Source organism: Sinocyclocheilus grahami, unplaced genomic scaffold (assembly GCF_001515645.1).
Source record: "Sinocyclocheilus grahami isolate Dianchi unplaced genomic scaffold, SAMN03320097.WGS_v1.1 scaffold116.1, whole genome shotgun sequence".
Lineage (NCBI taxonomy): Eukaryota > Metazoa > Chordata > Actinopteri > Cypriniformes > Cyprinidae > Sinocyclocheilus > Sinocyclocheilus grahami.
In genome coordinates, this window is record NW_015505295.1 from 1,109,342 (window position 1) to 1,122,204 (window position 12,863).

Sequence of the window (12,863 nt, forward strand, 5' to 3'; positions counted from 1 at the left end):
ACACATATATATATATATATATATATATATGTGTGTGTGTGTGTGTGTGTGTGTGTGTGTGATCAGGCCAAGCATTTTCAAAGTGCATTTGAGGAAATTGAGATCCTGGGACCATTTTCAGAAGACTTTCTGGTCTTCATCTGGACCATAGATTAAAGAGAATCTTCTGTCTCATATCAGAGGCCCAGCACAGAGGTGAATTATTTAGGAATCTTCTGAAACAGTGTAGAGAGATCGGTTTGAAGAGATTTGTGGATGGGGTCAGTACAGCAGAACATTATGTATGACCTGAAAAATATCACTTTTTCTCAGAAAATCAATGTTTCTCTTTTTGTACGAAATCTTTTAGCTGTTTTATCAATTTTTTCCTCAGCTCTGGAAGCTCTACTTTTCAAAGGCTAAAATGTATTTAGCGTAGTCAAGGGAAGGAGCAGCATGTTCTGTTGTTTTTCTCTCCTTTGAAATGCACTGAAATGCTTTGAGTTACTTATGCTCTCCTATTACTAGTGGTGTTCACTCTCACTTTGCTCATTTGAACAAACTCCTAAGCCTACTGTAACTTCACCCTCATCATGAATGATGATTACTGCATGAATGATACATGTGCTTTTAGTTTGATAAGTGATTTTCATGGCCATTAACAGAGCAACCACCGAAAACACCACAGAAACCAGATAGCAATTCTCTGACAGGCACTCAGAACACTTTTGAAATTGAAAAGTGTTGTGCTACAGCTTGCAGTTTCAGTTATTCTTCAATAATTCCATTCAAGCACAAGTACTGCTCACTTATACATCTGTGGTGATTTAGTCATTGTGCATTTAAATATGTTTGCTATGTGAGAATCGCTTATTCAGAATAGACTGTAAAAAGTTAATGGTGTGCTTTTTGGGTAAATTTGCTGGATTGTTTAATCAGTGTTCAGAGGCAACATAAGCTTCCCTTTTCCTACCTTTGTTCCATTTCAAGTGTGATTTCTTCAATAAATATGGAAGTATCTGATTAGGAGGCTCTTCAGCTGCTATGTGGTATAAAACAAATGACTCTTATTACTGGTCCCATCCATCTGTCATACTTTTTCTTTTCAGTGTTCAAAATGGCTGTTTGAAACAATAAACGAGTTTATCTGCCTAATTTGCGGTATTTAAGCTTGAGCGAGTCTATTTGGTTGCTGATATGACTCATCTAGCTGGTGTCTGTGTGTAATAATAATGAGAGTGTCAGCCTGGTTATCCGTACAGTGCATAAAGGTCTTTATTTAATGGTGTTTCCTAGGGCTCCGGCATTTCGGAATGTGTATCTTTTAACTGTCTGGTTTTACTCCGGTGAAAAGGTCAATTGGATTCAATTTGGTGTTGGCTGCTGCAATATGGCGCTGATGAAGAAGCACCTTGGCATTTCGAGGCAGTACATTCGTCAGGCAGTTGAAATCAGAATGAAAATCATAGATATTTTTCCTCTTTTTTCTCATATTTGTTCTCTTCATCCCAGGTATCTTCACGAGCACTTGTAACGTGGATGTACGCTGGTTTCCGTTTGACATCCAGAAGTGCGAGCTTAAATTCGGCTCGTGGACATTTGACGGATGGCTGCTGGATCTCCAGATGAATGAGGCTGATATCTCTGGCTACATGCCCAACGGAGAGTGGGATCTTGTGGGTGAGTGAGTAGAGAGGCCTGAGAACTCTTACCTACTGTATAGAACTGAAATGGCTTCAGAATTGGAAAAGAAAATATCCAGCCCATCTTGTTAAATTCATGTCCATTCATATTCATCCGATGAGCCTGTTAGTATTCAAATTAATGTAATTAAATTGAGTGGATAAGAGGAAGCGAACTGGAAAAACATCTTGCACTGCACAATTCTGTCTCTTACTGACTCTCTTCTCATTTGCTTCATTGTGTAATTAGCTATTTTGCTGTGCACATCTGTAATATAATGCCAGTCATTCTCTTGAACTTCTCTTTAACATTTTTACAGAGTGCAACTGTTTACATTGTCTTAACAATACAGCCCTGTTGGAATTAAAACCAGCGGTTCTTTTTTTTAAGGTGTCCTTGTTACAGTGTAATTATACATTTAAGTACTGAGTAATATTAATTAACTACATGTACTTACATTTATACCTTATTAGGGTTTGGCTTAGGGTTACTTGCATGTAATTATGCATAATTAATTGTTATTGTTATAGTAAGTACATGTAACATGTGTAACAAGGCCAAACCAGTTTACGGTTGTGATTTTCTATGTGGTCAGAATTGTTTATTTATGATCAATAACTGGTCCAAGCTGGTTTAGGTTTTTATTTCACTGGATTACAGCCATTATGGATCAATCTGTGACTTGTTGAATGAACTGCTGATTATAGGCTGGTTATAACATCAAGTCAGTTATATAAAATCATAGATTGGTTTCATTTGAGTATATTTTTGACGATTGTAAAAGCCCTTCCACACCAAGAGTGAAATTAATAAGCCTCAGGCTGAAGAAAATGCCTCTGCCTCTGCACTTACTCCCAATTTCTCACGGGGACAGGAAATGTGTCACTGAATAAATAGGAAAACAAAGTAACTTGCATTACTTATTTGAAATCGTAACTCAGATTTTCTTGTTAATTTAAACGTAATGCGTTACTATAGTTCCTTAAAAAATTTAATCTGATTACGCATTATCCTTTACTTGTAATACGTTACCCCAGCACTGAGTAAGATTACTCCTTGCTTAATTGTCAGTTAGTCATACTAGTTTATGTAACTGGTCCCTAATTAAAGCTGGTAGGTGGCTAAGCTGCTCAAGTTGGTTAACCATGCTTTAAAGCAGGGGTTCTCAAACTTTTGGTTAGCCTAAAATATTTACTTGCAGTGCCCAAGAGAATTACTAAATTACTATTTCAATAATTCAATGACACATTTGCATGTTCACAGTAAAAATAGGTTTATTTTGACTTTGTAGCTGGACTTTAAATTGGAAACAAACCTCTTTTTAGTTGTGTTAGTGCCTCAGTCCATTAAATTTACACTAGAAGTTACAATAATAATAATAATTATGTCTTAAATTCTTCACTTTCAAACGTTCAAACCATCAAGCTTTAAACATTTCAAATCCTTGAGCTTTTATTTTGGTGGAATACTGCTGTAAACTTCTGTCCCAAAAAATTGTAAATAAATGTGTAAATAAGTTAACTTATTAAAGATACCAAGCTGCTCGAAGATGCTGAATACATTGGATCATATTGCAATTATCATGCAGCCACAATTATTTCTTTTAACTTTACATTTTGTGTAATTAATTATTAGCTTTTCGTCAACTTGTTCAGTTCCCTCATCAACCCCAGTTTTAGGTCATTTTGTTTCATCATGTTGTTCTAAACCTTTCCTCTTCCGTAGAACATAAAAGGTGTATTTTTGAAGAATGTTCTTGCCGTTTCTTTTCATATAATGACACTGACTACAGAAAATGACACAAAATGCCTTTGGTTTTTCCGTGTCTTGTGACCAAACACAGATGTCAAACCTGATGCAGAATCTAATGGGAAAACATTGAAAAGCTACTGAGATCTTTGGAGATCTCTAATGATGTTCAGACAAAAGGATGATGCTCAGTCGCAGAGAAGAACTTGCTTCTGGCTGGCATCTGCTGATTAGGATGTTGTTTTTCTCTAGTAGATCAAAGGTGGAAGAGCAGCTTCGGCTGCTCTTGAGGACAACAGCATCTCTTTGAACATGAGACCAATCCACAGAAAAAACAAGCACAGGTTTTTTTTTTTTATTATCCTTCCTTCATTATATACTCATTATTTTCCTCACAATCTGTGTATAATCAGGTGTGCCGGGCACAAGAAACGAGCTGTACTATGACTGCTGTAAGGAACCCTACCCAGATGTGACATTTGTGGTGACCATCCGCAGACGGACGCTCTACTATGCCTTAAACCTCCTCGTTCCCTGCGTCCTCCTTTCATCAATGACCTTGCTTATCTTTCTACTGCCTGCCGACTCCGGAGAGAAGATTTCACTAGGTATTATGAAAGATAGACAGAGAAATATATTGACAGCTTGTTGAAGCAGGAAAAAGCAGAGATGGCATCAAATTTAAAGATCTTCTTTTTTGGAGTTAGATTATGTACATGTTTTATAACTAAACATGACTGATTTAGAAGAAAGATGCTGTATATCTTTTGCATATCTCGATTTCAGTGCTGAGGAAAAAATTATTCCACAGGCTTGCCAAGGTCTAGCACAAAACAGAGAGCTGGGACATGCAAAAAAAAAAAAAGTGTGGGTGCTCATTTCATAGATAGCGCCTGATTGTGTCATGTCGAATGAACTCTTGGTTTACATCAAGGGCTTTTATCCACGTTTTTTCCACTCGCTGTCAAGAGACCTTTCCCATCAAAAGATGCAGACAGTTCAAAGAGGAGCAAAAACAGTCACCAGAGATTGAATGGAAAGAATTTTAGATACGTCTGTCAGGAAATGTAAAGAGGCATGAACTCACAGTATATAAGTAGAGGAGAGCGAGAAGATAGAAGCTTAGAGCAACCAAAGAGAATGGAAAAGAGGCAGTTTCCTCAATTCAAGAATGTGTATCACTGCAAGCACGGGAAGGGAAGTGCTTTGCTGTTCACTCATATGGGCAATTAATCTATTGATGTAATTAAAGCAGTGATGAGTCAATGTGTGTAAGAGAGAGAGAGAATGCATCGCACTTTCCAGGAACACGGCCTGCAATATTGAAACATCAGATTCAACAGATGTAGTATCACAAACTAGCTTAAGATAGACCTCAAAAAAGTTCAAGCATAGATTTTATATGTTTTTCTAAAAAGCATATGTTAAAGGAATAATCTAGCAAAAATGAAAGTTTTGTCATCATTTACTCAACCTCATGTCTTCTGTGGAACACAAAGGAAGATATTTTGGAAAATGTTGGTAGCCAAGCGCTTGTAAGCGAGAGGGTATGAGACAGCTCAGCTTTGGTTTAAAAGAGTTCAAAAATATTTGTTATCAGTCAAAACTTAAGGGGGAAAAATAAAGCAGACACTGGACATGGATGAAGCTTTCTAGAGCGCATGTGATGACCACCCACGTTTGCACACAACATCAAATGGAGTATACTTTGGAAGGCTACACGTTCGATTGTACGCATACGCTAGCGTACGCGTACAAAAACAAGGTATATTTGGGTCTTTATACTAAAAGAAATATCTTTTGTGTTTAGTCATACAGGTTTGGAACGACATGAGGGTTAGTAAATATTGAAAATGTAAATTTTTGGGTGGACTACCAACTGAATCAGTGTTTTCGAATGAATGAGATGAGTGAGTGACTCAAAGACTCACTCATTAAGACCACTGTACCACAGTCACTCACTGTAAAAAATATCTGTAAAATATGGCACAATTTACTTTATTAATCTGCAGGAATTTTCCATATAGATTTTTTTACAGGTGTTTTACCTGTTTTTTTATTTATTTTGCACTCCAGTGTTTTTTAATAAACAGTGCTAATTTTATTCCTAAATGAATCAGTGTTTTTGAATGAATCGGATCATAGATGACTCAGTGACTCGCTTATTAAGACATCACTCAGTGTTTTTGAATGAATCATTTGAATGAACAGTTCAGTGACTCATAAATCACTTGTTGTCACCTACTGACAGTTACTGAAAAATCCCCACCATTAATGCACAGGCTGTAATACAAGGTAATGCAAACAGTAAAAGGTCCAATAATTGTGTTCAATTAATCAGCATATAACAAAATGTATTAATTTTACATTTTAATGGTAGCCCTGATGTAAAGCCAAGAGTGTTTTTTTTATGAATCCAGTTAGTCTCATTTGGTGGAGTATTTGTGACAATAATTTTATTGAGTGTTCATTATGCCAAGATAGCACTTATAAATCTAAGCAAAAAAACATATGTAAGAGGAAGGAGGCCGAGTGAGAGAGCGGAAGCAGATTTAAACAGCAGATAGAGATGGATGAATTGTGTGTGTCGGGGGGAGAGAGGAGGGAGAAATGGATAGCAGCCGGAGAGGGAGGGAGATGACTTGAACTGAACTAAAGAGCAATTGAGGAAGAGAAATGGCCTGATATAATTCACTTTATGTATCACTCCATCAAGCCCTGCACTGCCGTCCAATCAGATCCAATCAAATTCTGTCAAGATGAGTTACATCCAATAAGAAGCTGTGTTTGGGCATCTTATGTAGTGCCAATGTTGCACATAACTAGAGATGCTGTATAACTACGCATTTATTTTAGTGGTCGACTGCTATTGGTTTTTCAGTGGCAGATGCTAATATCTACACTGCCGGGCTGGAGATTTAATGCCAATGAATAGAAAAATAAATATTATTTATAATATAATATATATACTACCATTTGTAGACATGACATAGTAATACAGCATATGATTTATAGTAATAAGAGATACAAAAATGAGCTCAGATTATATAAACTTTAATTTCATAGTTTAATGAAGCAATTGAAAATGAAACAATTTAAAAAATACATATCTAAAAATGTCCAAATACTGACCAATTCATTGACCTGGACCAGTCAACATTTAATATCTTGTTATATGTGTATAATTCATTATGCAATTACATGTATGTTTCATGCAGTCCATTTCTTTTTGTTTTATACCTATTCACAGGTATTACTGTGCTACTCTCATTAACAGTCTTCATGTTATTGGTGGCAGAAATCATGCCAGCAACCTCAGACTCCATCCCGCTAATAGGTAAAGCATGCATGTCTGTGTTGGTGAATATTTTAACATTTTAAAGGAATTGTTTATCTAAATTTGCTGCAAAAAGGTACTCGCCCTCAGGCCATCCAAGATGTCCAAGATTTAGTTTCTTCAACAGAACAGATTTGGAGAAATTTAGCATTACATCACTTTCTCACCAATGGATCCTCTGCAGTGAATGGGTGCCATCAGAATGAGAGTCCAAACAGCTGATAAAAACATCACAATAACCCATAAGTAATCCACATGACTTCAGTCCGTCAGATACCATCTTGTGAAGTGAAAAGTTGATCGTTTGTAAGGAACAAATCAATCATTAAGACGTTTGGCTTCCAGCTAAAATACAAGTTGTCTCAAGTTGAAAAGTTGTCTCATCCGAATCAGGAGAGAAATATGTGCAAGCATCGTTTACAAGCAAACACAGACCAAAACAGTTATAAATAGATGTCAGTGGATTTTGATGTAGGAGGAGAACAGGGGATGAACTTTTTCACTGAAGGAAATGTTATTAGCGATGATGGACTTGTATTTTCAGCAGAAGTGGTGGTTTAAAGTTAAAATGTCTTAATGATGGATTTGTTTTTGTTTTTACAAACACACAGCTTTTCACTTCACAAGATGGTAATTGATGGACTGGAGTCGTGTGTATTACTTGTGGAATATTGTGATGTTTTTATCAGCTGTTGGAACTCTCATTCTGACGGCACCCATTCACTGCAAAGGATCAGTTTAGTAAACAAGTGATGTAATGCTAAATTTCTCCAAATCTGTTCTCATTAAGTAACAAACTTATTTACATCTTGGATTTTCAATTTTTGGGTGAACTATTCCTATAGTATGTTTCATACAGTATGTTTCAGTATTTCAGCATGTATCCCTCTTAGTTCTTTTGCAAATGACAACACAGGGCTCTTTGAATATATTAGAGTCTTCATTCAAGCCTTTGATCTTATTGTTAATGATATGTAAAATTTAGTGCATAAGGATGTATATTTTACATGTGCTGAGATGCACACATTGCACCACTGAAGAATAAATTGATCACCATTCTGTATCACGGCCAAAAGCCCTGGTCTTGGCAACCATACGCTTGGCTTCTCATGGTAATTTGCAACATGAATCGTAAAAGACCGCTAACTGGAAATGATGAGCAGGTCAGGAGAGAGAAGAAGCAGGAGAAAAATAAAAATGAAACCGACCTGGAGTGAAGATGATCCTCCAGAAAAATAAAAACAGTCCGCACCACATTCTCTTTTCCCGCCCTCTGGTTTATAGGCCCTCAGAAGCCGCAAAGATGTAATCTGCAGAAATGCGTTTGCTGGAAGAGTGTTCACCCACAGAGCTTTGTCTCTCCTGTCTGCTTCCCCCTCTCCTTTATGATTGAGTTTTTATGGTTCACTCAGCTGTTCCACATTCTGCCTGCCTTCCCCGCGTCACTCTTTTATAATCAATGCCCCTTTTTTGTTACATTCGCCCTGGTTTTTACTAGCATGACTGGATGATAAAAGGCTATTCTGCTAAGAGAGTAATAAATGAAAGGTTTATGCATACTTTTCTCTCTTTGTTTCTCTCTCAGGACAGTATTTTGCCAGTATAATGATCATTGTTGGAATGTCAGTTATTGCGACAGTGGTTGTGCTCCAATATCACCATCATGACCCCAACGGAGGGAACATGCCCAAATGGGTACGTCTATTCACACACAAACACTATAACACAATCAATACCCTGATTCACAAATGCAAGCAGCAGCATCTCTCATGTCAGTTGCATTGAAAGCAGTAATCTACTTATTCAATGACAATGGAGATAAAGCCAACAGAAGGGGACTAAATGAGTAAATAGGATGCAGATGGATATAGATCTGAGATCTGTCGGCGCTGATGAATGACTGTATTTGAGCGTTCTGCAAGCCAATTAGCAGGTCAGCTGATGTGCCCCGGTCCAGCTGATCGAACCCCATTCACTTACAAAGCCAAATGCAACAACAAGAGAAAGCTGACAGGTGTATTTACTCAATGAGACTGACATCAATTCTGCGTCACAACTGGATTTTTACGTGCTTCTTAAAAACAATGATATAATACACTACTGTTCAAATGTTTGGGGTTGGGAAGGTTTTTGAAAGATCTCTTTTATGCCCACCAAGGCTGCATACATTGTGTATTACAGTTTCAAACAACTGTTTTCTATCTGAATATAATTCAAAATGTAGCTATTTTTTCCTGTGATTTTCAACAGCCAGTTTTCAGTGTCACATGATGCCTCAGAAAGCATTTTAATATGCTGATTTGGTGATAGATATATATATATATGAAACATTTCTTACATTGCAAATGTTTTAATGTTGAAAATAGCTGTGCTGCTTTATATTTTTGTGAAAACCATGATGCATTTTTTTCAGGATTCCTTGAGTAGAAAGATGAACAGCATTTATTTGAAATATAATTATTTTGTAACATTCATGTATTTACTGTCACGTTTGATGAATTGAAAGCGTCTTTGCTAAGAAAAAGTATTATTTCAATGGTAGTGTATGTGTTAGGGTTAGGGTGGCCATATGTGCCGTTCATACGGGACACGTCCTAGTCAGGATTTTTATATTGCCTAAAACATCCAAAGTAGTTTGACCAATAACATGTAGGTATTGTATATATTTGACCAATCCTAGCGCGTGAGAAGGTGAGAGCTACAGAGAACGATCAAAGCGATGCAAATACGCGCACGTGTTTGTTCGTTCGTGCGCACCGATCATTTTATAACACCAAAGTACTGCGAGAGCGATTCGAAAGCATAAGGATCCGTCTGCTCTGCTCCCAATAGCTCTCGTGAATGTCATACAACGATTGATCTGCACAGTGCAAACAGCCAAAACCTAAATATTTTAGGCAATATAGAAATCCCGTACAAATGGCCCGTATGTTCACCCTAGTTAGGGTGGCCTCAAATGGCTCAAATCTCAATGATTTTCTGGCCGTTAGACATGACTTCTGTCTTCCTTAAATGTAAGTCTATGGAATTTTTTAGCTGCTGGACAAAAATTGTGTGCCTCACTGCTTATAAAAGTAATAGCACATTTCAATTTGAGGATTAATAATTAATACTAAGGTTAGAGGTTTATTTAATCTCTAACTCAAAGTATGAGCAATAATAATTAGTGGCACACTTGCCTGAGCACAACGTCCTAGGATCCTATCCTGGGATCAGCTTTTAGCAACATTCACACCCAATGCACAACGTGTAGTTATTGAAAATGTCTGCCAGAGCCATGGCTCAAAGGTGCTGAAAAAGAAAACCCTCTTTATCTGAACAACCGGGAAAAAGCAACGCTTACATAACAGCAATGGTAGTTATCTTACAATCTAAAGAGCTAAAAAGAGATACAGTTCAGAAGAAGATGCTAAAAGGTGGATAGTGATCAGGGAAAGATGTTGTTGTGATGCTTGTCAAACCCTCAAGGGCAAACACACACCTCAACTGTGTAGAGTGTCTTGGTAATGTCTGTTTTTTCATTATATATTCTGCAAAGTTTTTGATATTGCACTAGTTGCACTGCTGTTGTTAATGATAGCCAAACATGCATTGTGTGATCTTTTAATACACCAAAATGTGTGAAGATGCCAAAAAAGGACCTAGTTGCTTAAACTGCAGTTTTTCTGTCGATGAAAGCATTGCCAACCCCACTAGTCGTACATTTTGCCATGCTTTATGCCTCTCCTTGGCCAGGACTCGGCAGTGCAACTGAATAATTCTAACTTGTCATCTCTTTATCTCTCTCTGCGTCATAGTCCTTGCTGTCATATGTTGCTCTACAACTCCTTTCCTTCCAAAACCTTTCCCCTCTTGACTCAGCAGACGCTATCTGAAAAAAAAAATATTTGCAATGGATTATTTTACTTTATTTGTTGTTCAGACAGTGCTGTATAACCTTTTGTTTAGACTGTACGTGTAGAGCATATGTAGTAAATATAGTTCAAAACGGCTTGACATGCTGCTGTGAAACGCATGCTTCCTCTTACATAAATACATAAAATTATCAGCTTGCACATTGGATTTTACTTTTAATATTCAAATCTAATGTTGTTTACTGAGAAAGCAGGATATGGGTAAAATTGGATTCAGTTTTAAAAGTTGGTACTGTAGGGAAATTAGGAAGATTTGAGATTTATATAAAGAAATTATTCTTAACTTGGTATCTCCAAATATATATATATATATATAATACCAATTACACTGTTTTATTAATTCAGTTTTGAATAAATTATCCTTACAGCATCCACAACTAGCAACACTGGAATGAGTAGCACTAAGAAACACATATAGTTCAAGGTGACTTTTATTTATCATACATTTTTGAATAAGTATTGATTATAAAAGAGTAGCATTGAGTGAGGATTTAAAATCAGTAGACATAAATCTGATGTACTTTTTTAAATATAAAATATGAGGATTATTATAACCAATACACACACACACATATTCTTTTCTATATAAGGATATACGTTATATTTATTATATAGTTATATATATATGTTAAATAGTGTATTTAATCACTCAGTGTTCAAAATTTGAAGCATTAAAGGGATAGTTCACCCAAAAAATACAATTCTATCATTAATTACTCACCCTCATGCCGTTCCAAACCTGTAAGACCTTCATTTTTGGAACACAAATTAAGATATTTTTGATGAAATCTGAGAGCTTTCTGACCCTGCATAGACAGCAATACAACTGAAATGTTCCCAAGACCAGAAACATAGCAAAGAGATCGGTAAAATAATCCATGTGACATCAGAGGTTCAACTGTAATTTTACGAAGCTACGAGAATACTTTTTGTGCACAAATAAAACAAAAATAATGACTTAATTCAACAAATTTTCTCCTCCTCATCCCATCTGTGAGTAATTAATTACAGAATTTTCATTTTTTGGGTGAGCTATCACTTTCAATAATCATAAAACCAACAAATAAAAAAAGTGTGTTAAATGTTTCTACACTACAATTGCATAATCTCTTATACACATTCCTTCGTGTTCATCTGCCTTCTCTTAGGTTCAGATAGTCCTGCTCCAGTGGGTGGCATGGTTTTTGCGTATGAAGCGTCCTGGTGAGAGTGAAGACCCTGAGCGTCCTCCTTGTGCCCCTCACTTAAGACGTTGCTCTTCAGGTTCCCAGAGCGGCAGCCTCCCAAACGCACCTGGTTCTACCTCTGCAGACCTGCACCACCACCACCACACATCCTCTACGCTACACCCGCTTCATCCCCAAAGCCTCTTTCAAGCCGCGGCGGCCGCTGGCCACACCCACCATCTTCACAATCAGACCAACAGTGCCAACATCAATGGCAACCTGCTTTACATCGGGTTCTCCAGTCTCGACGAAGCTTCGCCACCATCCTTGCTCGCCGAATCTGTGCAAAGAAACAGCATGTCGGGCGGCCCACGTCCTGCAGTGGTTTCACCTCCAGCAATAGGATCCAGCCCACCACCTCACCTGCCCTCACAGTTCTGCAGCCCTCCACCGCCTCCCACTCCCAATCTGGAGGCCACGGGTTGTCCGAGCACAGTGTCTGGCGGCGGCGGAGGCTGTTCTTGCTCGGGGACCAGTGGCGGAGGAGACCCACAGCTTCAGGCTATTTTAGAAGAGGTGCGATACGTTGCTGATAGGTTCCGCGGACAGGATGAGAACGACAGCATGGCCGAACAGTGGAAGTTTGCTGCAGCCGTAATCGACCGACTTTGTCTGGTGGCATTCAGTGTTTTCAACATCATCTGCACCATCTCCATTCTTATGTCAGCACCTAACTTTGTGGAGGCAGTTTCCAAGGACTTCATCTGATTGCTTTGTTGTAAAAGAACGTGCATTCGGGAAACTTGGGTTTGACAGTGAATGGGGAATATTCATCTCCCTAAAACAATGACTTAGCTTTTTTTTCCAAGAATGTGTTTGGAATAATGCAGAATCTTGAGGTCTGGATCGAGAACGCTTCTGATTGGACATTTAAGGCTCACTCAGACATCTCAAACTGAACTATAATGTTGGTGGAACGCTGAAGACCTTCACCGCAAGGTGTCTGTAAATGACAATCGGGTTGGTTCACTATAT

At 37.7% G+C, this 12,863-nt stretch overlaps 1 protein-coding gene across 1 annotated transcript in view; it reads left to right on the forward strand.

The window, feature by feature from the left end:
• chrna11 (cholinergic receptor, nicotinic, alpha 11) overlaps nt 1-12,610 on the forward strand; it is a gene marked incomplete at its 5' end in the record, with an annotated part of 18,275 nt that extends 5,665 nt beyond the window's left edge. Inside the window, 5 exons of the mRNA XM_016277928.1 lie at nt 1,492-1,659; nt 3,825-4,019; nt 6,662-6,748; nt 8,334-8,443; nt 11,811-12,610. Of these exons, the coding sequence (XP_016133414.1) occupies nt 1,492-1,659; nt 3,825-4,019; nt 6,662-6,748; nt 8,334-8,443; nt 11,811-12,596 (1,346 nt within the window). The remainder of the gene's footprint in view (nt 1-1,491; nt 1,660-3,824; nt 4,020-6,661; nt 6,749-8,333; nt 8,444-11,810) is intronic.
• Between the last annotated feature and the right edge of the window lie 253 nt (nt 12,611-12,863).